Source organism: Ipomoea nil, unplaced genomic scaffold (assembly GCF_001879475.1).
Source record: "Ipomoea nil cultivar Tokyo-kokei standard unplaced genomic scaffold, Asagao_1.1 scaffold3169, whole genome shotgun sequence".
Taxonomy (NCBI): domain Eukaryota; kingdom Viridiplantae; phylum Streptophyta; class Magnoliopsida; order Solanales; family Convolvulaceae; genus Ipomoea; species Ipomoea nil.
In genome coordinates this window covers 2,516,054-2,543,857 of record NW_017619597.1, presented here as the reverse complement: position 1 = coordinate 2,543,857, position 27,804 = coordinate 2,516,054, and the positions used below count along the sequence as shown (strand labels likewise).

At 37.1% G+C, this 27,804-nt stretch overlaps 3 protein-coding genes across 5 annotated transcripts; 1 reads left to right on the top strand and 2 right to left on the bottom strand.

The window, feature by feature from the left end:
• Positions 1-454: 454 nt before the first annotated feature.
• LOC109167600 (transformation/transcription domain-associated protein-like) lies at positions 455-21,888 on the top strand. Of its 2 annotated transcripts, XM_019316642.1 has the most exons (36): positions 455-842; positions 952-1,709; positions 2,362-2,487; positions 2,573-2,658; positions 2,835-2,943; positions 3,108-3,203; positions 3,369-3,431; positions 3,533-3,592; positions 4,152-4,220; positions 4,882-4,963; positions 5,148-5,200; positions 5,275-5,370; positions 5,510-6,742; positions 6,871-7,860; positions 7,937-8,272; positions 9,170-9,428; positions 9,516-9,738; positions 9,841-10,231; positions 10,924-11,073; positions 11,237-11,458; positions 11,648-11,869; positions 13,281-13,792; positions 13,853-13,928; positions 14,117-14,377; positions 14,458-14,805; positions 15,160-15,569; positions 15,653-16,082; positions 16,338-17,636; positions 17,735-17,995; positions 18,081-18,371; positions 18,445-18,924; positions 19,216-19,647; positions 20,126-20,404; positions 20,657-21,208; positions 21,286-21,495; positions 21,576-21,854. In XM_019316642.1, the coding sequence occupies exons 1-36, from the start codon at positions 785-787 to the stop codon at positions 21,693-21,695; spliced, it is 11,643 nt and encodes a 3,880-aa protein (XP_019172187.1). In that variant the 5' UTR covers positions 455-784; the 3' UTR covers positions 21,696-21,854. The 2 variants fall into 2 exon arrangements, with proteins under 2 accessions (XP_019172187.1, XP_019172186.1); XM_019316641.1 differs by having other exon boundaries at positions 13,281-13,928; positions 21,576-21,888.
• A 988-nt stretch (positions 21,889-22,876) lies between these two features.
• LOC109167494 (acidic leucine-rich nuclear phosphoprotein 32 family member A-like) lies at positions 22,877-24,404 on the bottom strand. Its single transcript, XM_019316515.1, has 4 exons — positions 24,318-24,404; positions 24,099-24,271; positions 23,531-23,982; positions 22,877-23,457 (listed from the first exon to the last, which is right to left on the bottom strand). Exons 2-4 carry the CDS (start codon positions 24,181-24,183, stop codon positions 23,029-23,031), a joined length of 966 nt encoding a protein of 321 aa, XP_019172060.1. The 5' UTR covers positions 24,184-24,271; positions 24,318-24,404; the 3' UTR covers positions 22,877-23,028.
• A 2,292-nt stretch (positions 24,405-26,696) lies between these two features.
• On the bottom strand, positions 26,697-27,580 carry LOC109167726 (gibberellin-regulated protein 11-like). 2 transcript variants are annotated; one of them, XM_019316834.1, is made up of 3 exons: positions 27,473-27,580; positions 27,264-27,312; positions 26,697-27,162 (listed from the first exon to the last, which is right to left on the bottom strand). In XM_019316834.1, the coding sequence occupies exons 1-3, from the start codon at positions 27,554-27,556 to the stop codon at positions 26,981-26,983; spliced, it is 315 nt and encodes a 104-aa protein (XP_019172379.1). In that variant the 5' UTR covers positions 27,557-27,580; the 3' UTR covers positions 26,697-26,980. The 2 variants fall into 2 exon arrangements, with proteins under 2 accessions (XP_019172379.1, XP_019172381.1); XM_019316836.1 differs by having other exon boundaries at positions 27,264-27,315; positions 27,479-27,580.
• Between the last annotated feature and the right edge of the window lie 224 nt (positions 27,581-27,804).

Below are 27,804 nucleotides of genomic sequence, written 5' to 3'. Positions count from 1 at the left end.
TGTTGCGTTCACATTTTGTTTTATTTGATAACGAGAGAAACCTGTAGTAACTACACGAATGTGTGTATTGAGTGAACCCTGTATTGTGACCCTAATTGACAAATGATCATATGAGGTAAACCAGTTTAGGTTGACATAGCTGACAAACTCAAACCAAGAATGCCAATAACACTCCACGGGACGTAGCTCAATGGTTCAAGGGTCACCACAGAAGTCTAACGATAGGGTGGTAGTTCGATTATCAGTGAAAATAGTGAGGAGGTCATTGGGGGACTCAAAGCCTAAAAATTTGAGAAAAAAGTCAAAAACCTACTTTTATTAAAAGGTCAAACTTAAAATTGTATGATTTTGACCTTACAAATTTTCACAAGTGTATTATTTTTCATGATTGATTTGTATAAAAGGAAAATACACCATTTACACCATAACACCATAATTGCAATTCTTTATTGTTATTTCTTTCTTTTAAAAGTCGGGAAGTCCTCAGTCGGCCACGACTCGGCGGAGCAACACCCTCCTCGCCACTCTGCTGGCCGTGTGTGGGATTGATGCTAACTTCCGTTTATAACTCGCGCCATTCAGGAGCTCACCTCTCTGCAAAATTTTCTATTACTGTGATATTCTAATTTCGTAACCTCCAAACCTGCCTATAAACCCTTATCATCACTCCCTGTAAATATCTCATAACCCAGCCCCAGTTTCAGTCCATAAACCCTAGTCTCTAATCTGAGCTCTCAAAGCGTCGGATTTTGGTAATCTTTGACGAACCTAGGGTTTCGTAACCATGAGTCCCATTCAAAATTTCGAGCAGCACTCGCGCAATCTCATCGAACCGGACCTCCGTAAGTTTATTTGCATAATTACGTGCATATCGTTGTAGACTATACATGTATATGTATTTGTACGTGTTTCGGTGCCTGAATTTTGTTTGTTTATGGTTTTATGGATCAGCAATTCAGACAAGGCTGCAAATGGTGATGGAGGTGCGGGACAGTTTAGAAATAACGCACACAGGGGAGTATTTGAACTTTCTAAAATGCTATTTTCGTTCGTTTTCCGTTATTCTATATCACATTACACAGCCACAATCCACTGATAATCCCGAGCATAAGCTGAGAAACATTGTGGTTGAGATTCTGAATCGTCTGCCTCACAGTGAAGTGCTAAGGCCTTTTGTCCAGGAGCTGCTTAAGGTGGCTATGCATGTTCTCACCACAGATAACGAGGAGAATGGTCTAATTTGCATCCGGATAATCTTTGACTTGCTTAGGAACTTTAGGCCTACTCTAGAGGCTGAAGTGCAGCCCTTTTTGGATTTTGTGTGTAAAATCTACCAGAATTTTAGGGCTACAGTTAGTTACTTTTTTGAAAGCGGGGCCTTGGCAGCTCCTCCACCAGTGCCACCATCCAGTTCAGGATCTACATTGAGTGAGGGGGATGCAAAGCCAATGGAGGTCTCCGACCAAGTAGGTCCATTGAGTGGTAACTTTGGAACTGGGCAGCTTAATCCAAGTATTAGGTCATTTAAGATTGTTACAGAGAGTCCTTTGGTGGTAATGTTTCTTTTTCAGTTGTATAGTCGACTGATTCAGACAAATATTCCTCACTTGCTGCCACTGATGGTTACTGCAATATCAGTGCCTGGTCCCGAGAAGGTTCCACCTCATTTGAAAACCCACTTTATTGAACTGAAGGGTGCACAAGTTAAGGTAAGCTGTAGATTCACATGATCCCACTTTGTTGGTAGTTTTATTTGATTGTCAGAATGGTACTGTTTGTATAAAATTATTGGGGATTTTCTGATGCCACTAATGGGTGCGATTTAGGTGGATGTTCAACACTGCCCCTAAAAAATGAAATCAATGAACCAATCATCTCATGTGAGTAGTTAGTTTGTTATTGTCTAACCCATATATCTAGCACAGGATATGTAGGTTGTCTTTCAGTGAAAATAGCATGAAATTTACACTAACAAATCATGCTTCTTGTGAGCCTAGGAGGCTATGCTCAGCAAATGCTGATAAGGATGTAGTATGATGGGTGAGGCCTAGCACATCAGTGCCATGATGTGTTCTGAAAAAAAGTTAGGAATGAATTTATAAAGGGTTACAATGGGTTGGAATTGGCTATGGAACTTTGATTGGCACTGATTAGCACCAAAGCTTACAATTAAAGAAAATGTGGAAATGATTAGAATACAACAGAATTTGTACTGAATAAGATGCGTGGGACTGAGAAAATGCAGTTTTCCATTTCCATTCATTTTCCTGATGAAGAAAAGTCTTAGTTTATTGTATTTGCCTATAATCTCTCTCTTCTTGCGTAAGCTTATGCAATTTTTTTTTTTTTTTCAATGTGCAGACAGTTTCTTTTTTGACTTACTTGTTGAAGAGTTGTGCTGATTATATTAAGCCCCATGAAGAAAACATATGTAAGAGCATTGTGAATTTGCTTGTCACTTGCTCTGACTCAGTTTCTATTCGAAAGGTAAATACTGTTGGATATTCCTTGATGACTTGAATGCTCTCTCCTCAATCTATACTTTTTAGTTTAAACACTCTATGGGTTGCAGGAATTGTTGGTGGCCTTGAAACATGTGCTTGGCACAGATTTCAAGAGGGGTTTATTTCCCCTGATTGACACACTTTTGGAGGAGAGGTAAGAGTTGGAAACTATCACCACCCAACTTTGAGCACACTGTTGGTTACATCACTTTGTAGTATATGCTCAAGGGATCCGGAATATTGTTGTTAGATTCAATTCCCTTCAATTATTTTTATAAGGATGTGTTTCATTGACCATGCTATTTGATGTTTGAAATGAATCTACACCAGGGTGCTTCTTGGGACTGGACGGGCATGCTTTGAGTCATTGAGGCCTTTGGCTTATAGTCTACTGGCAGAAATTGTTCACCATGTCAGGGCAGATCTTTCTTTGTCCCAGGTAGTGCTTTTCAATAATCAAGTTTTTACTGGTCCCTAGGGGTTTGGCAGGGAGGGAATGTGCATATTATATGTTAGATTGAAGAAATGTCTGTTGCCTTTATACCATTTGCTGTCACATTCATTGAATTCTAAAAGTTGTTTTCCTATTTTATTTGGGTGCAGTTGTCGCGGATCATTTACCTATTCTCAAGTAACATGCATGATGCTTCATTGGCATTAGGCATCCATACCACTTGTGCTCGCTTAATGTTGAATCTGGTACAAAACCAAAAAACACTTAGCGAGGAAGCATTGCAAATTCTGTTTCCTCCATTAGCCCTGTTTTTCACTATTAACTAGAAGTATTTGAGATTTTGAGTTGAGTGGTGAATGGATGATGTTTCGAGTTTTAATCTTGTTCTAATCATTTTGATGTTATTACAGGTGGAGCCAATTTTTGAGAAAGGTGTTGATCAGTCGACCATGGATGAATCTCGGATTTTGTTGGTCAGAAAATTTAAGACCTCTTGATTTTTTTTTTTCCTTGAATCATCACTCTGTTCTGCTCATAGTATTCACTATCATTTGTGCTACCATTTTCTCTAAAGGGCCGGATATTGGATGCTTTTGTTGGAAAATTCAACACATTTAAGCGAACTATTCCACAGGTACTCAACATTTCATTAGTTGATGTACATGCCTATTTGGAGTCTTTTTTTGATTAATTATCTTTCTTGCTTAATTATTCTTTATTATTTTTCAATCTCCTGTTCTCCCTGCTTATGTACAGGTCTATCAGTTGATTATATTTATTGTCTTATTTGTTTATCTTGCTTATATGCCAACATAAGAAGAGGAAGTAGTTTCATGTTGAAGCTACACACGCATGAATTATCCTTATAAATTTGTGTTACAAGCACTTAATTGAAGACACAATGGACAGTCAGATGGTTGGGTATATTGCACCACCTTCCCTTTGTTGACAAAGGCTTTTAGTTCCTTGTATTATTCAATTTTTGCATTTCAGATTTTCAGTATAGCTGCAATCATTCAAAAAGTGTGTATTTTAATGTTGCAGCATGCTTGTTATTTTGTGCACATCGAGTGTTTGTTTAAATGAATGAGAACCCAATTTTTTTTGCTCTGCTCATCACACTAAACTGCTTTTTGCCTACTTTATCTGTTACCAATAGTATTGACCCTTTTTGCATTCCCTTAATCTCAAAGTTACTTGAAGAGGGAGAGGAGGGGAAAGGTCGATCTACTTTGCGGTCAAAACTTGAACTTCCAGTGCAGGTAATTGGATGATATTTACTTGCTTTTTTATGTGGCAATCTTTGAGTGGCTTTGGTGTTGCATTGTTTTACTGCTCCAACATTTTACCTTGCTAGTTGCCAATTCTTACTTTCTCATTATACCCTCAAATGATGAAAATAGTTTTATTTTTAATCAAGCCATACACAAAATTCTTTGCCTGCTAGATTTCTTCATGCAGGGGGCTGTGAAATCCTGATCATTTAATCCTTTGCCAAATATATATTACAGTTTTTTGTTTTGTTTTTCTGGTAAGGAAACTAGGATTGGAGTTGTTGACAACTCATTGGACACTGGTAAAATTACAGTGTTTTTGGTGCAAATTTTTATGTTAAACATATTATGTTGTGTAGTATGGAGTATGGAGGGAAGTCTGTAACGTCTCAAAGGACATATGATACATTAATTCAAAGTATTTTTTTCTACTTCTGTGCTGGGTAGGGTTTGAACTGCTTCCACTTTTCATGATTTTTGTGTGTTTTCCCTTGAAGGAACTTGCTTTGGAATTCTGTAAGTGAAGACTTGGAATTGTTTTACTGTGTGTGTGTGTATTGTTATTGTATTATTCTGTACTTTTCATCACCACAAATTCCCTGTTTGTTATGTTACCCTGCCATTTATTTAATGGCTTGCTTTATTGCAGGCAGTACTTAATTTACAAGTTCCTGTGGAACATTCCAAGGAAGTCAGTGATTGCAAACATCTAATTAAAACCTTGGTTATGGGTAATAACCAGATAACCTGCTGCCCCCTTTAATTTTTTTTTTTTTATTACTCCGTATTATTATTATTATTATTATTATTTTATCACATAATAAATGGGACTATCAGAATTTCATCATGAATGTAACTGTATGGAGGTTAGTGGCAGGTGTATTGTCATTTTAAACTGTTTGCACGTATTTTCAGGAATGAAGACGATAATTTGGAGTATTACTCATGCACATTTGCCCCGATCTCAGGTTTACAATCTCTGTAGTTACTTAGGAACTCCATTAGCTGTGTTCAATTCTCTTATGCTGCTCCATTATTCTAGGTTTCCCCTTCAACACATGGAACACCTCCTGCGCTTGCTTCAGCATCTTCTGGTTCGTCAATACCTCAACCTTTCAAAGGAATGAGAGAGGACGAGGTATCAATGCTAGTATGATTTTTATCATAATAAAAATGACTAGTATACTTTTTGTTTCTGACCTCAATAGTTATTCCCTATTTATTTGTTGTCTGGTGCAAGGGAATTAGTTAATGACTTAATAATCATTTTTTGATAGGTTTGGAAAGCCTCTGGTGTTCTAAAAAGTGGAGTGCATTGCTTGGCATTATTTAAAGAGAAGGATGAAGAGAGGGAAATGCTCCATCTTTTTTCCCAGATTTTGGCCATCATGGAGCCACGAGATCTAATGGACATGTTTTCTTTGTGCATGCCGGAGCTCTTTGAGTGCATGATTTCCAACAATCAGCTAGTTCATATCTTTTCAACACTTCTGCAAGCCCCTAAAGTGTTCAAACCATTTGCAGATGTTCTGGTTAATTTTCTTGTTAACAGCAAACTTGATGTTCTGAAGCATCCTGATTCACCTTCAGCAAAACTTGTCTTGCATCTCTTCCGGTATTTATTTGGTGCTGTTGCAAAGGCTCCTTCAGACTGTGAACGTATTTTACAGCCTCATATACCTGTTATAATGGAAACTTGTATGAAGAATGCAACTGAGGTTGAGAAACCAATTGATTATCTACAACTCCTTCGTACAATGTTTCGTGCCCTTGCTGGTGGAAAATTTGAAGGACTATTGCGGGACTTGATTGCAATGTTGCAACCCTGTTTGAGTATGTTGTTGGTTATGCTTGAGGGACCTAGTGGTGAAGACATGCGAGAGCTTCTTTTAGAGCTTTGCTTATCACTGCCTGCACGCTTAAGTTCATTGTTACCACACCTTCCTCGTCTAATGAAGCCTCTTGTGCTGTGTCTCAAAGGAAGTGATGATCTAGTGAATCTTGGTTTAAGAACACTTGAGTTTTGGATTGATAGCCTAAATCCTGATTTTCTGGAACCAAGTATGGCAAATGTTATGTCTGAGGTGATTCTGGCATTATGGTCTCATTTGAGACCTGCACCTTATCCTTGGGGTGGGAAATCATTACAGCTCCTTGGCAAGTTAGGTGGCCGTAATAGACGTTTTCTCAAAGAGCCTCTTGCTCTTGAATGCAAGGAAAATCCAGAGCATGGCCTTCGTGTAATTCTTACATTTGAGCCTTCCACCCCATTTTTGGTACCACTTGATCGTTGCATAAATCTTGCTGTGGCAGCTCTGATGCATAAGAATGTCAGTGTTGATGCTTTTTACCGAAAACAAGCATTGAAGTTCTTGCGGGCATGCCTGTCATCTCAACTTAATCTGCCGGGTATTGCTAATGATGAGGGTTCAACATCCAGGTTGCTGTCAACTATGTTAGTTTCCACAGTTGACCCAACCTGGAGACGATCTGAGATGTCTGATGTAAAGGTTAGCTAATAAGCAATGTGTGTGTTTGTGGGTTTCTTTAATTTCTTTTGTAATACTCTGTTATTTCTACATGCAATACATTAAATAAGTGTCATTTATTCTTCCTTAAGCTGAAATCTGTCTTGTAGGCTGACTTGGGCGTCAAAACAAAGACCCAGCTTCTTGCTGAAAAATCTGTGTTCAAGATTCTCTTGATGACCATCATTGCTGCAAGTGCTGAACCTGATTTACATGACCCCAAGGATGAATATGTTGTCAATGTTTGTCGCCATTTTGCAATACTGTTCCATGTAGACAGTTTTGCCGCCCACACTTCAGTTTCAGCTGCTCCACTTGGTGTTTCTGGGCTTTCAATCACTGCCAAGTCAAGATATAGTGCTTCTTCCAATCTAAAGGAGTTGGATCCCTTGATCTTTCTGGATGCTTTGGTGGATGTTCTTGCTGATGAAAATAGACAGCATACTAAGGCTGCATTAGATGCACTGAATGTTTTTGCAGAAACACTTCTGTTTCTTGCCCGCTCAAAACATTCAGACACACACACGCAAAGGGGAGGTCCAAGTACACCTATGATTGTCTCTAGCCCGTCAATGAGTCCTGTATATTCACCACCTCCAAGTGTTCGTGTGCCTGTTTTTGAGCAGCTTTTACCCCGGCTTTTGCATTGTTGTTATGGATGCACTTGGCAAGCACAAATTGGAGGAGTCATGGGGCTTGGTGCTTTGGTTGGAAAGGTAACTGTTGAAACACTCTGCCTTTTCCAAGTACGAATTGTTCGAGGACTGGTTTATGTCCTCAAGAGGCTTCCTAGTCATGCTGCTAAAGAGCAGGAAGAGACAAGCCAAGTGCTTACGCATGTCCTTCGTGTGGTGAATAATGTTGATGAAGCTAATAATGAAGCACGTAAGCAGAGTTTTCAAGGAGTTGTTGAATACTTGGCATCAGAATTGTTCAATCCCAATGTGTCTATCAATGTGAGGAAGATTGTGCAGTCTTGTCTGGGGCTTCTGGCAAGTAGGACTGGTAGTGAGGTTTCAGAATTGCTTGAACCAATGTACCAACCTTTGCTTCAGCCCCTTATAATGCGCCCACTACGATCAAAAACTGTTGAACAGCAAGTAAAAACATTTGTCACTTTTATTTTTTAGGTTGACCACTTGACCTAGCCATAAACTGACTTTTTTCTATATTTAGGTTGGGACAGTCACTGCTCTTAACTTCTGCCTTGCTTTGAGGCCTCCACTTCTGAAGCTGACTCAGGAGCTAGTCAATTTCCTGCAAGAAGCTTTGCAAATAGCTGAGGCTGATGAAACTGTGTGGGTTATGAAATATATGAACCCTAAGGTGGCTGCTTTACTGAACAAACTCCGCACAGCATGCATTGAATTACTCTGCACTGCTATGGCATGGGCAGATTTCAAAACTCAAAATCATGCTGAATTGCGTGCAAAAATAATTTCAATGTTTTTCAAGTCTCTGACAAGCAGAAACTCAGAAATTGTAGCTGTTGCGAAGGAGGGCTTACGACAGGTTGGTCCTCACATTAGTGATTCTCTCTTATTGCTTGATCTCTATATTTGTACTTGTGATTTGTGATAATATTATTGTTATTTTCTTGAATGATATACCCCCTCTTTTCTTCTTTCCTGAGTACTTGCTTGCTAATGTACCAACTAAATTTAAAATTGTTAGAAATCATGAGATGGATTGGCAATCAGCAAAGAGCCACCACTGTCCATTAAAGTGGAAGCATAAGAGAGAATCACTAATGTGAGAAGAGAATCGTTGGTTTTACCGACGAACTATATATCCAATTACTATATGAAGAGTATAGGATATATATAGGGACATTTACTTATTAAAAAAATAGTGAGGGAAATGCCCATCTCTGGGATTAGTCTGATGAAGTAATAACTGCGAGATTCTTGAACTTAAGTTTAGGAAACCTCCTTAAACTCCATTTTGGAATTGGCCAACTATTCTAGCAATAATTGTTTTGTGTCCTCATGATTAATATGTCAGGCAAAGTTCTTCTATTTTTTATGATGGAAAATGACACACTGGTTCTCAAAATTGCATTTCTGGTTTTCTAAAATAAAGCTTTCATTGCTATTCATAGTTGCAAACCCCCCATAATTGTCATTTTGTTCGTTCGGTACTGATATTTATGATTTTTTTTAAACAATAAGATCATATTAAAGATCTTAATTGAATATGTTGACTGGTTGACTTTGCTGCAACACCTGAGCTTTTGTGGTCCTGTTGAAAATGTTGAGATGGTTTCATTCATCAATCATATTTGGCCTTTATTTTATTCTCTCTAGCTTTTTGTACTATCATTATAGTATGTTGAGTTGGTTTTGTTCGCCAGATATCGGTTATGGCTTTCATTTAGCCTTTATCTGAACTCTCTGATTCTCATTCTAGGTTATATTACAGCAACGGATGCCTAAGGAGCTTCTGCAAAGCAGCCTTAGGCCAATATTGGTTAACTTAGCACATACGAAAAATCTGAGCATGCCACTTTTGCAAGGTCTAGCTCGCCTTCTTGAACTGCTGTCCAATTGGTTCAATGTAACCTTAGGCGGGAAGTTGTTAGAGCACCTAAGGAAATGGTTGGAACCTGAAAAACTTGCACAGTGCCAAAAATCATGGAAGGCAGGTGAAGAACCCAAAATAGCTGCAGGTAATTCATTGAGTTTTGGAGTTGATGTTAATGTTGCATCCCTTATATATTTTCATTACTGATGTGTAATTTTCATTATCCTTGTAGCTATTATTGAGCTTTTCCATCTACTCCCCCAAGCAGCTGGGAAGTTTCTTGATGAGCTAGTGACACTGACAATAGATTTGGAAGCTGCCCTTCCACCTGGACAATTTTATAGTGAGATTAACAGTCCTTATAGGCTCCCACTTACCAAATTCTTGAATAGGTATCCAACAGCTGCTGTTGATTACTTTCTTGCTCGATTATGTCAGCCCAAATACTTCAGACGGTAAGTTTAGTTTCTAACATTGTTTTTGCTCATTTGTGAGTAATGATAAGGTTTTTGAAGATTTTCCTTTGCATGTTTCTAATGTATTTAACAAAAATGTAGGTTTATGTACATTATAAGGTCAGATGCTGGCCAGCCTTTGAGAGAAGAACTAGCGAAGTCACCTGAAAAGATAATTGCAAGTGCCTTTCCAGAATTTGCTCCAAAAACCGATGCTTCAAGTGTACAAGAACCTGCTAATAGACAAAACACTTTGGTGGGTGATGAAGCCGTTACAGCGCATCAATCGGAGACTTCTATGACTGCTGCCTCAACTTCGGGTGGCACGCAAGATGCTTACTTTCAGGGTCTTGCCTTGGTCAAGACTTTGGTCAAATTGATGCCTACCTGGTTGCAAAACAATCGTATTGTCTTTGATACTCTGGTTCTAATGTGGAAGTCACCTGCAAGAATCTCACGGCTACAAAATGAGCAGGAGTTGAACTTGGTGCAAGTAAGTGGATATTTCAATCCATGGGAATGCCTATCCTTTGGTGTGGTATTCCTAATTGATTTGATTATTAATTTCACTATTCTAAAATCTAAATAATTCTTTTCTTATTATTAGAATCCCTATTCTTCATTATTTTCATTTCTTCTTGGAGTTGATGTCAAAGTATACTTGTCTTGTTGGTCTTGGAGTTCTGTACTTCTGTCCCATAATTTATGTAAGTTATTGAGGTACTCCTAGGGTTAGATAGTTACCATCCATGTTCAAATCATGTAGCTAATTGTTCTCACTGAGCTGGATTGGGTAGTATAACAGTCTCTTCCACCATTATATATATTAGTACACATTCGACTGTAAATCATGTTTTCCTCAATACAATCTTTTTGTTCTCCTTCATTCAACAATTGTAATGATCCTTTTCTTTTTTTCCTGCATTCCTACTCTTTGAGCCTACTCCATTTTTGAAGTTTTGTTCATGAACTTGTGGACCATATCATTCATTCATTATAATTGTGATTGTACTTGCAAGAAGATTCATGTAATAGTGAGTATCTCGTTGGAAAAAAAGACTGGGGGTGGGAGGTGTGGGGAGCAGGTTCTAATTTATTTATTTATTATTTGTAATGAGCTTCTTCAATGTCTTGTACTAGTTATGATGTTATTAGAATTTACTTATATAATGGCAAAAATTGCAGGTCAAGGAGAGCAAATGGCTTGTCAAATGCTTCCTGAATTACTTACGACATGATAAGGCTGAAATGAATGTTCTATTTGATATCCTCTCAATCTTCTTGTTTCGTACTCGCATAGACTTTACTTTCCTTAAGGAGTTCTATATTATAGAGGTATGTTGATAAATAATTTAGCTATTTTTTATTTATAAAATAGGGGTGCTTTTATTGTTGTTGTTGTTGTTATTATTATTATTATTATGATATATTATGATGATGATGATGATGATTATTGTACACACACATATTGGTCTCTGATTTTTAATATTCTCCTCAGGTTGCTGAGAGCTATCCACCTGACATGAAGAAAACCCTGCTCCTACACTTTCTGAACCTTTTCCAGTCAAAGCAACTTGGTCATGATCACTTGGTTGTCATTATGCAAATGCTTATTCTTCCAATGCTTGCTCATGCCTTTCAGAATGGCCAAACCTGGGAGGTCGTCGACTCTGCTATAGTTAAGACTATTGTTGACAAGCTTCTGGACCCTCCTGAAGAGGTAATTAATGAGTGCCTAAATTATGAGTAACACTTGCTAAATTTGTCAATGACTGTGGTCAAGTGGCATAGGCCTGTGAATTTAGGATAGGTGGTAATGGGTTCAATCTCTAACCCTGTCAGATGTACCCCTCAAAAAACACATCTTGAAATTTCTAATTTTACGCTTGAGTTCTGTTGATTTTGGTAGGTGTCTGCTGATTATGATGAGCCATTGAGGATAGAGCTTCTACAACTTGCTACATTGCTTCTCAAGTATCTTCAGACTGATCTTGTTCATCACCGGAAGGAGCTTATCAAATTTGGTTGGAATCACCTTAAACGTGAAGATAGTGCCAGTAAGCAGTGGGCATTTGTAAATGTTTGCCACTTCCTGGAGGCTTATCAAGCTCCAGAAAAAATTATACTTCAGGTACCTACTTTTGGGTAGGCAAGGTGATTTATAATTTGTTTCTTTTGTGATTCTTTTTCTTTATGGTGCTATGATATTGTGTGTTACAAGTAGCAGTATTGATACATAGTGCATTCTACTTGATTTATTTCAGTAGTCTTAAAAGTGTTTATTTCCAGACAACCACTGTACAACCAATGTGTTTTATTTACCATTTCATTACAGTTTGCGAAGATGCATATCTGAAGAGAAATAAGTGGTGAAATGCCATTATTGGTCATACTTTTGTATCCATTTTCAATGATATGAATCAGGATTCTGTCACTGCTTTACTTTTGTCAGAATGCTATTATTTCATTGGTTCTGAGTGCTGATTTATTTAGTGTATTGATTGATGGTTAATGACAAACATTTTAATGGATTTTGGTACACTTAGTGAAGGACCACAACCTATGCTTTTAGATTTCGTCATGCATAGGATGAATAGAAATATGATGTATGTTTAGTCATTATGATAGGCTCTATAGTTTGATTTGCAATCATGAAACATTTCATTTTATAATGTCTCTTTGACTTGTTGATCTTAATTCAAGTGAGATACTGTATGTTGTAAAATCAGGTCAGCTGGTCCCACTGAACTTTTGTATGTCTTCTGCCTAAAAAGGGCTGGGACAATGATGAATTTGGAGAGATTATTCTTTGTACATATCTTTGAATATAAAACTCAACTTTGTAAGTTTTGCTAATTGGTTACTAGATGAAATCCAATGCCACTGAGAGTTTATCTGTGCTTCAAGAAATGACTATCAAGTATCAACAACAAAATATGCCATTTGTAAAAATTTTTAAAAGCTTCTTAGGATTATTTGTTTATGTATTTTAAAGGAAAAAAACTAATAAAGAGAGAGGATGACATTTTTAAAAGCCTCTAGTGTTCTGAAAATTGCTTGTCATTATTTAAAAGGAGAGATGAAAGGGTAATGATCTGTCTCTTATCCCAAAATTTTTCCATTATGAAGCCCTGAGATGTGATGGACATGTTTTTCTTGTGTATGATCTCCAACAATCAGTTTCTTCAATTTTTTTTTTATAATAAAAAAAGTGTGCTGTGTGTGGTTATAGTTTATTTAGTTATCAATATGTATAGGACTATTAAGTTAATGGCTGCCTCTCTAAGAAGATAGGCTGGCATCTCTTTTGCCTTTTGCGCTCATTCTGATATTTTTTTAATCACTGAATTATCTTATGTTATGTTACATCTTAAAGTTCTGGCTAAATAATCATTGTAAAATTTACCCATTTCAAGTGCACTAGTGCTGACACAGTATTATAATAAAGATGTGCATACTGACATATACTTGTATTCTAGTTTTGTTATTTTGTCGATATATTATTTTTGCAAAATCATAATAACATATATTTGGAATTACAGGTTTTTGTTGCACTCCTTAGAACATGCCAGCCAGAGAATAAAATGTTGGTAAAACAGGCACTTGATATACTTATGCCTGCTCTTCCGCGAAGGTTGCCTCTTGGTGAATCCCGTATGCCTATTTGGATACGCTACACTAAAAAGATTCTTGTTGAGGAAGGTCATTCTATCCCTAATCTGATACACATATTTCAGCTCATTGTCCGTCATTCAGATCTATTCTACAGCTGTAGAGCACAATTTGTACCTCAGATGGTGAATTCCTTAAGCCGCCTTGGATTGCCATATAACACAACAGCAGAAAACAGACGGCTTGCTATCGAACTTGCTGGGTTAGTAGTGAATTGGGAAAGACAAAGACAAAGTGAAATGAAAGTAGTCCCTAATAATGATGGCAATAGTCAGAATGCTGATGGATTAAATCATGTTTCTGCGGATCCCAAGCATCCTGTGGATGGATCTTCATTTTCAGAAGATGCTAGTAAGCGAGTAAAGGTTGAGCCTGGTCTTCAATCCCTCTGTGTCATGTCACCAGGTGGTGCCTCATCAATTCCTAACATTGAAACTCCTGGATCAGCTGGGCAACCTGATGAAGAGTTTAAGCCAAATGCAGCAATGGAAGAAATGATAATCAACTTCCTTATACGAGTAAGGATCTCTTGTTATGCTTTTCTTTTCAAATTTTTGTTTCAAATCTTTATTTGAATTTTTTATGTTCAGTTTATTAGTTTAACCTTTACAGAGTATTACTATATGTACTTTATTTAATAAGTTAAACCTTTTTCTATAATGAGAGGCTAAGAACCATTTTTACTTCCATGTACTGCTGTTAATAGGTAGCCTTGGTAATAGAACCAAAGGATAAGGAAGCTAATCTGATGTACAAGCAGGCTTTGGATCTCCTATCACAAGCTTTGGAAGTCTGGCCCAATGCCAATGTAAAATTTAATTATTTAGAGAAGCTTCTTAGCAGTATTCCTCCTTCTCAGTCAAAGGACCCCTCCACAGCTCTTGCCCAAGGGCTTGATGTGATGAACAAAGTTTTGGAGAAGCAACCTCATCTCTTTGTCCGAAATAATATCAACCAGATATCACAAGTATGGCTTTCTGAAGAATGGTTAATTTCTTCTCTTGTGTTTGTCAACAACCTAATGTGATGTCTCTGGCTTGTTTTCAGATTTTAGAACCATGCTTTAAGTTCAAAATGCTAGATGCTGGGAATTCATTGTGTTCCTTGTTGAAGATGGTTTCCTTTGCTTTTCCTCCAAATGCCTCTAATACTCCGCATGAAGTGCGGATCTTATATCAAAAAGTGGAGGAGCTCATACAGAAGCACCTTGCTGTGGCTGCAGTGCCTCAAACATCTGGAGAAGACAATTCATGGAGCACAATTAGCTTTGTGCTTTATGTAATCAAAACATTAGCGGAAGTGCACAAAAATTTTGTTGACCCAAGTAATCTGGTACATGTTCTTCAACGTTTGGCACGGGATATGGGTTCTTCCATTGGTACTCATGTGAGACAGGTATGCTATCTGGTTTGTTACTTTTATACATAATTCATATCTTCTTTGATCATTCTTTCTGTCTGATATAATGTTCCAAACAAAACATATATTCTTTCTGTCTCAAGCTTTATTTATGGTGTTTCTTCATTTTTCATCGCATCACTTGCCTCCCCCAAGTTCTCTGCTAATGAAAACATTATGAAAATGTTTTTTGCTTTATTTTTCTGTGTTCATAACTATTCTGCTCTGCTCTTAACCACCCTGCTAAAGCCAGAACAAAATGTTATGGTGTAAGCACATGCATAGCAATCCCATATTCTTTGTGAATATTTGCATTTCTGCTGTACAGTTGCTTATAGCTTTTCATTACAGGGTCAGAGATCAGATCCAGATTCTGCAGTCACCTCCTCCCGTCAAGGTGCTGATGTTGGAGTAGTCATTGCTAATCTGAAATCAGTTTTGAGTCTTATTAGTGAAAGGGTCATGTCAGTTCCAGAATGCAAACGATCTGTAACCCAAATACTGAATTCCTTGCTCTCAGAAAAGGGAACTGACCCTTCTGTGTTGCTCTGCATACTTGATGTAATAAAGGGATGGATTGAAGATGATTTTGGTAGACCAGGAACTGTTGTTGCATCTAATACTTGCCTTAATCAAAAGGATGTGGTTTCTTTCATTCAAAAGCTTTCACAAGTTGATAAACAGAGCTTCTCCAGTGCTGAGGAAGAGTGGGACCAGAAATATCTCATGCTTCTCTATGGACTTTGTGCAGACTCAAACAAGTTAGTTGTGTTTTTATTTCACTTTCTTGCAGTGATTAAGGTAGTCTTAGCTGGATAAAAGTGATGATTTTATTGATTTGCAGGTATCCTATATCTCTTCGCCAAGAAGTTTTCCAAAAAGTAGAGAGGCAATTTTTGCTTGGTTTACGGGCAAAAGATCCTGAAATGCGGATGAGGTTCTTCTCTCTTTATCATGAATCCCTTGGGAAGACCCTCTTCTCAAGATTGCAGTATATTATCCAATTTCAGGACTGGGAGGCATTGAGCGATGTATTTTGGCTTAAACAAGGTCTTGATCTTCTCCTTGCCATTTTGGTTGAGGATAAGCCCATTACACTGGCACCAAATTCTGCCAAGGTTCCTCCGCTGATGGTATCTGGTTCAGTTGCTGATAGTAGTGCAGCACAACCAATGATCTTGGATGTTCCAGAAGGTTCTGAGGAGGCTCCCCTAACGTTTGATAGTCTTGTCTCAAAGCATGCACAATTTCTTAATGAAATGAGCAAGCTTCAGGTACATTGAATTTCCTTAGACGTTAAAAAAACAAACTTTTTTGTTCTTCATCACTGTATAATGATCAGTCATTTCTGTCAGTTACATATGCAATTATAGTATAGCCACACATCTTTCCTGTTTAATGTGATCACCTTGTTATTCCATGAGTAATGCTTCCTTCAAAAATATATTCAACCCGTGTTTTTTACCTCCATATTTTACTGTTGATTAATAGAGTTCTTCTAAATCCTGAAACACTTTTATTAATCTTAGGTTGCTGATCTTGTTATTCCACTGAGAGAACTGGCCCATACAGATGCAAATGTTGCTTACCACCTTTGGGTTTTGGTATTTCCCATTGTCTGGGTAACCTTGCACAAAGAAGAGCAGGTAGCACTTGCTAAGCCAATGATAACTCTGTTGTCAAAAGACTATCATAAGAAACAGGCTATGCAGCGGCCAAATGTTGTTCAAGCTCTTTTAGAAGGACTTCAGCTAAGCCATCCTCAACCTCGAATGCCCAGTGAGCTCATCAAATATATTGGAAAGACTTATAATGCTTGGCACATTGCTTTAGCATTGCTGGAAAGTCACGTGATGCTATTCATAAATGACACAAAATGCTCGGAGTCTTTGGCTGAGCTTTACCGATTACTCAACGAAGAAGATATGAGGTGTGGTTTATGGAAAAAACGGTTAATTACAGCTGAAACACGAGCTGGGCTTTCTCTTGTACAGCATGGGTATTGGCAGCGTGCCCAAAGTCTCTTCTACCAAGCCATGCTTAAGGCAACTCAAGGCACTTATAACAATACTGTTCCTAAAGCTGAGATGTGCCTCTGGGAAGAGCAGTGGCTATCTTGTGCTACTCAACTCAGTCAATGGGATGCACTAGTAGACTTTGGGAAGGTGATTGATAATTACGAGATATTACTTGATTGTCTATGGAAGCAGCCTGATTGGGCATATTTGAAAGATCATGTTATTCCTAAGGCTCAAGTTGAGGAGACTCCAAAGCTCCGTATAATACAAGCCTATTTTGCTCTTCATGAAAAGAATACAAATGGAGTGGCGGAGGCCGAGAGCATTGTGGGGAAAGGTGTCGATCTTGCTCTGGAACAGTGGTGGCAGTTGCCTGATATGTCCATTCATTCAAGAATTCCACTTTTACAGCAATTTCAACAACTGGTTGAAGTTCAGGAATCATCTCGTATTATTATTGACATTGCCAATGGAAACAAAATTTCTGGAAATCCTGTTGTTGGTGTTCATGGTGCCGTATATGCAGATCTGAAGGACATCCTTGAGACGTGGAGACTGAGGACACCTAATGAATGGGACAACTCGTCTGTTTGGTATGATTTGTTCCAATGGAGGAATGAAATGTATAATGCAGTCATTGATGCATTTAAGGACTTTAGTTCTACAAATTCACAATTGCATCATCTTGGGTATCGTGACAAGGCATGGAATGTAAATAGGCTTGCCCATATTGCTCGTAAACAAGGACTTTATGATGTCTGTGTGTCCATTCTGGAGAAAATGTATGGGCATTCAACAATGGAAGTTCAGGTTGTTCTTTTAATCTTGTAACTTTCTCTATTTTTCAGCTTATGAGATTATGAGATGTAGTGCTCTCACCTCATCTATTTTTTCTGACTTGCTTGCAGGAAGCCTTTGTAAAAATAAGAGAACAAGCTAAAGCTTATTTAGAAATGAAGGGAGAGTTAACCAGTGGACTTAATTTGATCAACAGTACTAACCTGGACTATTTTTCTATCAAACACAAGGCTGAAATTTTTCGCCTTAAGGGGGATTTCTTGCTGAAGCTTAGTGATTGTGAAGGGGCAAACCTTGCATATTCAAATGCTATCACTCTTTTCAAGAATTTGCCTAAGGGATGGATTAGCTGGGGGAATTATTGTGATATGGTATGCATTTCCTTATCTTGGTTCAACTTGTTGATTTCTTTTTTCTTTTTAATTTCCCAAATTTGTAATTTCATTTCTTTGTCAGGCTTACAAAGAATGCCATGAGGAGATATGGCTAGAGTATGCAGTCAGCTGCTTTTTACAAGGCATAAAGTTCGGCAGCCCTAATTCTAGAAGCCACCTTGCACGTGTTTTATATCTTCTCAGCTTTGACACTGCAAATGAGCCTGTAGGAAGGGCATTTGATAAGTACTTAGACCAAATACCTGACTGGGTTTGGCTTTCTTGGATCCCTCAGCTGTTACTTTCCTTACAGAGGAGTGAGGCTTCTCATTGCAAACTTGTTCTTTTGAAAATTGCTACTGTGTATCCACAGGTAGTGTTATATTTTGGAGTTACTTCATATATATTTTTATACTTTGTTGGGTTGATCTTTCTTTTAAATTCAGGCATTGTATTACTGGTTGCGTACATATTTGCTTGAGCGCCGTGATGTTGCGAATAAATCTGAATATGGTAGAATGGCAATGGCTCAACAAAGAATGCAGCAAAATGCCTCTGCTGCCAATGTAGCTGGGTCTATGGGGTTGGTTGATGGGAATGCTAGAGTAACTGGTCAGACAGGTGGTGGTTCATCAGCAACAGAAAATCATGTTCCCCAAGGAACTCAGAGTGGCATAGGGGTTGGATCTCATGATGCCAGTAGCTCTCAGGTTCAGGAATCTGAAAGGCAAGCGCATGTTGAAGGTGGCATGCCTTCTGGAACTGATCCACACCAGAGTTCGTCTGCTGGTGATGGTGGTCAGAATTCAATAAGGCGTAATGCTACTTTGGGTTTGGTTTCTTCTGCTGCTAGTGCTTTTGAAGCTGCAAAGGATATAATGGAGACGCTGAGAAGTAAACATACTAACCTGGCTAGTGAACTTGAGGTAAGTAGTTAACTGGTTAAATTGCTTTTGCTTGTACCTCGCAGTTAACCTGTGAGTTGAAAGGATTTCTTTATAAGTGAAATTATATTTATCTAAGGAATGTTGCAAATGGATTATTATTCTTTATATGTCTTAATCATTTTTAAACCTCTAAAATGTGGAATTGTTTAATTTCTTGGTTCTTGTTGAGTGAATTTAAGATTGTATATGACAGACTGTGTCCACGGAAATTTCTTCATGGTTGACCAGGACAAACAACTGACTTGCATGCATTCAAAAATGTTTTCACAGATTTTGCTCACTGAAATTGGTTCAAGGTTTGTCACTTTACCAGAAGAGAGACTGCTAGCTGTTGTTAATGCTCTGCTTCACCGATGTTACAAGTACCCGACTGCAACTACAGCTGAAGTTCCACAGTCTTTAAGGAAGGAGCTGTCTGGTGTTTGTAGGGCATGTTTCTCAGCAGATGCTGTGAACAAGCATGTAGACTTTGTAAGAGAGTACAAACAAGATTTTGAACGAGATCTTGATCCTGAGAGTACAGCAACATTCCCGGCTACACTTTCTGAACTGACAGAACGTTTGAAGCACTGGAAAAATGTTCTGCAAAGTAATGTTGAGGACCGTTTTCCAGCTGTTCTGAAGTTGGAAGATGAGAGTAGGGTGTTGCGGGACTTCCATGTTGTTGATGTGGAAGTTCCAGGGCAATATTTTACTGACCAGGTAACCTTTGTAAAGATCTCAGTCAGTTCTCCATTCTATGCATATAGTGTGTTAATAGAGTTACAGCTTACAATAGCAAAAATTGTTATTATCAATAAGGTTACATGAAAGCGTATATTCAACTAATTATTAATCTTAGTATCTCATTATCAGTACTGATGCAACTAATTTCCCTATTGTAATTTTTGTACTTTTTACTATTAATAACTCTGCATCAATATTATCTAATGTTGGGATTCTCAGGTTGACATGTAACACGCAGCAATTTCATATGCTGTAGTAGCTAATTCTAAAATTATTTTTAAATTCGAACTCGAATTACTTTTGCAGAAGTTTTTAGCTTCTGAAGTTTCCAAACTAGACTAGAGTTTATTTATTTTCTTGCTTTAGTATTTTTTTTCCTTCTATCTTCCATCACAGATGAGATATTGGTTGCTTTTGTTATACACTTCCCTCTGACTTTGTGTATCTCTTACAGGAAGTAGCACCTGATCACACAGTGAAGTTGGATAGGGTGGGAGCTGACATTCCAATTGTTCGGAGGCATGGCAGCAGTTTCCGTCGCTTGACCCTTATTGGGTCTGATGGTTCACGGCGCCATTTTATTGTCCAGACATCATTGACACCTAATGCTAGAAGTGATGAACGGATCTTGCAACTTTTCCGTGTTATGAATCGAATGTTTGACAAGCACAAGGAATCCAGAAAGCGACACATATGTATTCACACGCCAATTATTATACCCGTGTGGTCACAGGTGATTGCAATTTATTTTTATTTTTCTTCATTTACTCCTGATTTAAGAGATGGAAAATTGGAAATTGAACTTTACTAGAATGATGAAGATGTGATCCCCATCTTCCTGGCCTCCCTGCCCCATGAGTGAATAAGTCTTGTCATGCTAGATTACCCATTTAAAATGAGTTGTGATGCCTCGGTCTCAGGAAAGTTAGTAATAATATAATATCATTCAGTCCACCTGAATCAATTGTATGAATGTGTGAAACAGGTGCGCATGGTGGAAGATGATTTGATGTACAGCACATTCCTCGAGGTATATGAGAACCACTGTGCTAGAAATGATCGAGAGGCGGACCTACCAATAACTTTTTTTAAGGAGCAACTCAACCAAGCAATATCTGGGCAAATGTCACCAGAAGCTGTTGTTGACCTTCGGCTTCAAGCATATAATGAGATAACAAAAACTCTTGTGTCTGACAGCATATTTTCACAGTATATGTACAAAACCCTTTTGAGTGGGAATCATATGTGGGCTTTCAAAAAGCAGTTTGCGATTCAGTTGGCACTTTCAAGCTTCATGTCTTTCATGCTCCAAATTGGTGGTCGTTCCCCAAACAAGATATTATTTGCTAAAAACACGGGGAAAATATTCCAGACTGATTTTCATCCCGCATATGATGCAAATGGAATGATCGAATTCAATGAACCGGTGCCGTTCCGGTTGACCAGGAACTTGCAAGCATTTTTCTCCCATTTTGGAGTGGAAGGTCTGATCGTTTCTTCCATGTGTGCAGCTGCTCAGGCTGTGGTTTCACCTAAAGTAAGACTGACTGTTGTAGCTTTTTTTCATTTGTTTCCTGTGTTGTGATGGATGAAACTAAGATGATTCTGTTGCAGCAAATCCAGCATCTGTGGTACCACTTGGCAATGTTTTTCCGTGATGAACTGCTATCGTGGTCTTGGAGAAGACCGCTAGGAATGCCGATGGCTCCTGTTGTTGGTGCAGCTCATCTGAACCCTGTTGACCTGAAGCAAAAGATCAGTACAAATGTTGAGCACGTAATTGGGCGGATCAATGGAATAGCACCACAGTGCATATCGGAAGAGGTATATATGCTTTGTTTGTTGTGTTTATTGATAAAATGAGCAGAGAATGAGTGAGTTGAGGGGGTTTGTTTTTGTTGTAGGAGGAGAATGTGATGGATAATCCACAGTCCGTGCAGAAGGGTGTAGCCGAATTGGTGGAGGCGGCCCTCACTCCCAGGAATTTATGCATGATGGACCCAACATGGCATCCCTGGTTTTGAATTTTGAATTCTGAATTTTGATTGATTAATTTCGCAAAAACTTACTTTGGCAGGCACAATGGAAAACTAATCATTCACCCTGTAAATTGCACTGTAGTTAGTAGCCGTTTTCTAAATGATGCTCCAAAACTGTATATAGATGATCTTTGTTAGTTTATATGTTACAGCTAGAGGGAAGTGCATTTTTTTTTATCAGACTAGGAGGGGGAGAGATTAAAGTCGTCAGTGATGCGCTAAATAATTGAAAAAGGCCTCACACTCAGGTGGGCAGTGCATTGACAACTCTTCTATGGAGGGTAGCGTTTTCCTGTTTCGGAAATGTTTTGTATCCGTAACTTTTGAAACTCGTTCATTGATTTCTATTGACAATAGAAAAAAATATCATAAATAGATCATATAATAATAGAAATCATAGAATCAAATTTACCTTTACCAAATTTCACTATTCAAAGTTCAATTTTTAGAAATCTTAGAAATCTAATTACTTATATGAACAAATATTGAATTGCACTATTAAAAGTTCAATTTTTAGAAATCTTAGAAATCTAATTAATATTTATATGAACAAATATTGAATTTCACGATTTTTTTTCACAACACTATTGAAATATAGGAGTATTTCACTATGAGGAATCAATTTTCTTTTTGTTCGGTTTATTACAAAATAATAAATTCAGTTCTTGCAGCTGGACTATTATGGATTTTTGAGCGCTTTCTATCAAGACTTTTCATTTATTATTTTTTCGAACTTTGATTTTTAAGGAGGAAGAAAAAACTAAGAAGAGAATAGTAGCAAAAACTGGATTGATTATGGGACAGATCTTAGTATTCATATCAATATATTATAAACTTAAGTCGTAAAAAGCATTAAAATTTTTATAAGCAAAACTAATAAAACAATTCTTTTAAAAGAAAAATAATTATATATTTTATTTTATTTTTATTATTTTTATCTAGTTATTTATTCTCAACAATGTCAATCTAACATTTCGTGGACTACTCTGAGTAGTCTTACTTCAAATCACTATATTTGTGGATTCATAAAAGCATTTCAAATTTTTGTTTTATTACGGGCTACTAGACCATAAGTTTAATAGAATGATTTTTTTTTTTCCTGGACAAAAGGAATGAATAAAGTTGAAAGCAAGCAAGCGAAAAAACAAATAATTGATTCCAAAAGAAAAATGGAAGTGAAGTGCGATTACAGAAACCAACAACAAAAAAGACACCTTAAGAGAGGTGAGGTGTTGATGTATGTAAGAAAGTAATATAGCTAACGACAACCAAAAAACACACAAGCTAAGAAGTTTTCTTCCAGGTTCCAGTTTGGCCTTTAAATGCAAAGGGAAGCAGCGGCTGATTTCTCCTCCACCACCACTCCTTCAAGCTCACCATCGCTGTTGTACACAAATCGTGTGTGCTTCCCGCTGAACTTCACACTCATTTTGCTTATTCCTTCACATATCTCATCCACCAATTCTCCATCACATATCTCTTCTTCTTCTTCATCTTCCTCATCATAGTACTCATCACATTCCTCTTCTTCTTCTTCGTCCTCATAATCTTCTTCGTCTCTTATGCTTGAAGCATTCACCTGAATCGACCATACGGATGAATCATCGTCATCATCATCTGCACCCGGTCTTGTCTTCTCCTTGTTTTCACTCTCCAATTTCTCACTAAAATCCAAGAACAGTGTCCTTGTAACCATGCATTCCATTTCTTCTCCTTCTTTCTTCCAATCACAAATCCCATCAACCATCTGACAAATCAACCCAACCTTTAAATCAGGAAACAAAAAACAACAAACAAAAAAACCCAATCTTGAAGATTACCTGAGGGATCAGAAACTTTTCTTCAACTGGAGATGCAGTGACGACTGAAGAAGGCAACCCATTATTCCCAGAGAGGCTGAGATGAGGAGTGTTGGCCGGAGTTGGGGCAAAAAGCCCCGTCGGAGAGTTGTTAACAATGCCTTTTAGATGAAGGAAAGGCCTGTACTCTACCGACAGCTTTGAGAGCTCTGCTTCTTCTTCAACCTTCTGCAACAATGTCTTCACTTGACCCCTCAACAACGCCTCTCCAGAACCAGGGGTTTTTAACTGCTTTGACACCGCATTCATGATCGCCCTCTTCTTGGACATGGCCGATGAAGGAGTCTCCAAACTCCCCATTGCGACCCCGACTATGGGCGAATCGTTCGTGATATCAAAAAGCGCCGATCTTTCTTGCTCGTTCCCGTTTCTTGATTTCAATGCTGCTTTCTTTTCAGATTCTTCAAATTTCTCTGAATTCCCACGAGGAAAAAGTAAAACAGAAACACATACATAATCAAGAAAATGAATTTAGGGAACAAGGATTATTCAAAACTCAAAAGTAAATTTAGGGTCAACGATGACTGACTTGAAGCGAAGGTGGTGGTGTTTGCAGCGGCGGCAGCCATTGCCTGTGATCTGGTTAATCTCCTGGTTGATGATGGGGTCTCCATTGCAAATTTCCGATCAAGAAATAAGGGGTTTTTTAGTGAAACGAGTTGCCGGAAAAATTCAATTTTCTGGTAGCCGGAGATGATCAGAAAGAAAGAGAGAGAGAGAGAGAGAGAGAGAGAGAGAGAGAGAGAGAGAGAGAGAGAGTATAACAGAGATGTTTAAACGGGTATGGGATAAAGGTTTTATAGGAATTGGAACGGCGAAAAGATGACCGTTAGAGCGTTCCGGGGAGGCGTGGCAACTAGCCGTTGGGATTTCAATGGACTTGGGCCGCATTTCACAGCTAGGTAACAACTAAACAAACATTCCATTTCTGGAATCAGATCCTTCTTCATTCTATTCATTTAGTAATTGTTTATTACCAAAATTAAAAAAACACAATATCTCTAAACATAGTATAGTAGTAAAATAGAATCAATGTTTAGGCTCTATCCACTTTTACGTTAATTTACAAAATAGTTTCACTCAAAAATGGTAATCGAGTGGATAGAGTATAATTTTTGTATCTGAATGTGACAATTCACAAGTTTTTTTTTTTTATTGTAACGAGAGAAATTCACATCCACTACTTAATGGTATGCAATAGGTAAACTCCGCTTTTTGTGCTGACAAAGGACCCCATATAGAACTAAATCAGTCTAAGTTACTCATAGTTAACCAATTCAAACCAAAATATCAATAAATTGTTTACAAGTTTAATTTTTGTCAACATTCTCTATTAGTTGATTAACATCACACTCGAGTTGTTTAAAAGTGGTGTAGTATTATTCTTTTTTGTAGGGTGTAGTATTATTTTTCTTAATTGCAAGAACCAACACACGTTTTGTCCCAATTTGGAAGAATGACATGGTTAAATAAAGTCTCACAATTCTACCTTAAATCAAACAGGTTTAGTATTTGTTGCCTACTGAACCAGTAAGCTAAATCCGTGTGGACTGCAAGTACCATTCCCTTAATTACGTTGCGTTTTATGGCAAGTTGCGTTTTGATATCAATATATCTTAATCTTAATTACGGATTAATTAGTAATTTATAATCTACTTTTGTGAGGTGTTGATGAGATGGTTTTGATGTTTTCAATTTAACTAGAAGTCTTAGTGTACCTTAGTACGGTTGAGGAAACATGTGATCGGGCAAAAAAGATTTGTTTCGTTTTAAACTTTCAATTTAAAATTTAAAATTTAAATTAATAATGATGAGATTTATACCTTTACTATTTTGTGCGGAGTATATTTTATAATCAACAAGTCTTAATTGGTAATAATATTATACGGAGTAAAAGTTATATAATTATTGCGAATTTAGACAAATTAAAATAGTTAATTTTGATGATTAACTCTTTTAAAATGTTACTCCCTTAGTATTTATCCCATTTTACATATCATATTTATTATTTAATAATCAAATCAATTTTTTTTTTCCATTTTAATTTCTTTAGTATTTTCTAATAAGTTTTAAATTTGTTTTTAAAACTATTAAACTTAATATTATGAAAATTTTATTTTAAGTTGTGATGTGGTGAAGGGAATAATATTTTATCACACTTAATTGCATTGCAACTATTGTAAGTTTTTTTTTTTCTTTTTTTAATGTATTAAGTTGTTCCTTGGGCTTAGGGGTGACTACGGTTCGGTTCAAACCGTTCCGTTCAAATCGAACCGTGCACTATTGAATCGGAATCGGAACCGAACCGTCTGTACGGTTTCGGTTCTGGTTAAGGTTCGAGATGAAAAGGAACCGGAACCGGCAGTTCCAAACCGAAAAAAAAATTAAAAATTATAGTGTTTTTTTATTTTTTATTTTTTATTTTAAATAAATCTGGTTAGAACCGGCGGTTCTAACCGGAACCGCCGGAACCTTACTATAAGGTTCCGATTCCAGTTTGTCCATTTGCGGAACCGGAACCGCGGTCAGTTGGGCTTGTTACTTTGTTAGTTGCGGTGATCAGATCATCAATCACAATCGTTATACCCTGCACCATGGTGTACATAGCACTGTGCGCCCCGCGTCTCCCAAAACGACGTCGTTTTGGTAAGTTATGTAGGGAGTTGACGTGATTATGTGTATTTGTTTATACAATTATGTGTATTTATTTATACAATTATTTACATTCGAATAAGGAAATTAAAAAAAAAAAGTATGTGTATTTTGTTATACAATTATGTACATTCATGTATACAATTATGTGTATTCTAGTATAAAATTATGTATATTTTTGAACATGAGATCTTTTTTAAAAAAGAAAATTAACCGTCAATACAGGGCAGCGAAATTTCAAAAAAAAACAAAAAAAAAACAAACTGAAACAACGTCGTTTTGCATCAGGGCGCATAATGCAATGCACACCCTGGTGCACGATATAAATTGCCTATCAATGAGTTAACTAATATATTGACTTAACGATAACTCAAGATTTCAAAGAGAATTTTTAATTAAAAAGAAGTACAAATCCAAAATCAAATTATAATTTAATTTCCAATTTAAATTATGAAGATATAATTAATAACAACAATGGAACAATGGGTACAAACGTAAAAATCCCAATTGTTTTTTGGACTAAGCTATCAATGAAAGACAGTACATCACTTGTTACAATTTAATTGCAAGAACCACCACCACAACAACAACAATAATAATAACAATATAAATTCACTGAGTCATATAAATTTAGTCTCTAGATTTGACGTATTTAACCATGAATGACTAAATTTACACCATAAATTTAATTACGAGACTAAAAATATAATTTTTTTTTGATAGAAATATAACGATGGCGGGAATAATAATAATAACAAGTTAAGGGCATTTACGGGTGTTGTTGTGGGTTTTGAGATTAAAATAGCAGGGGCAGATGTCGTAATTTCCAGAAGTTCCAGGTGGAACGCACTTGCACGTGTTGCAGCAGCTCCCGCAAGACCTCTTGCACAGATTTTGTCTCTTTGACTTTTTGCACCTTTCTCCACAAGCTGCTGGGCAGTCTGCAATATATATATTACATTATATTTTTCCCCAAAATTTAATTTTAAAAATACACAAATATTAATTAGTAATTCCATTTTGGGTTTAATTATATTTTTACCTATGCCTTGAGGTTGAGGGCTGCCTGCTGGGGCATTGTTCAACTCCACCTGTTATATATTTCAACAAAATAATAGATTAATGTTTAAATCTCGAAAGCATAATATCGAGCAGTAACAATGATATCATCAGACCATAAGTTAGTTTGAATTCGATATTATTAAAAAAAAAAAAAACAGATTAATGAAGAAATGGAGTAGTATAGCCTACCTGATCAAATTGGGCATTGGAGAGATGGAGGAGGAGAAGGGAGACAAGAAGTGAAGCAGCAAGTGCTTTTGTAGAGTATGCCATGTTACTCACTTGGTGTGTTTCAAGAGAGACAATGCCTCCTGTATATATAGGCACAAGAAGACATATTTTAATAACCTTAAAAAAAAAACATTTAACTATTTAGTTTAGTCATTTTAGGTAAGAATTATATCATTTATAAATTGATATCATCTTTCTACCCAACAAACAACAAACAAGCTACTAACCACTACTTGTACTGTATAAAATAGCCCCTGTAAGAGTTAATTCCATTTTATTTTTTTAATCTT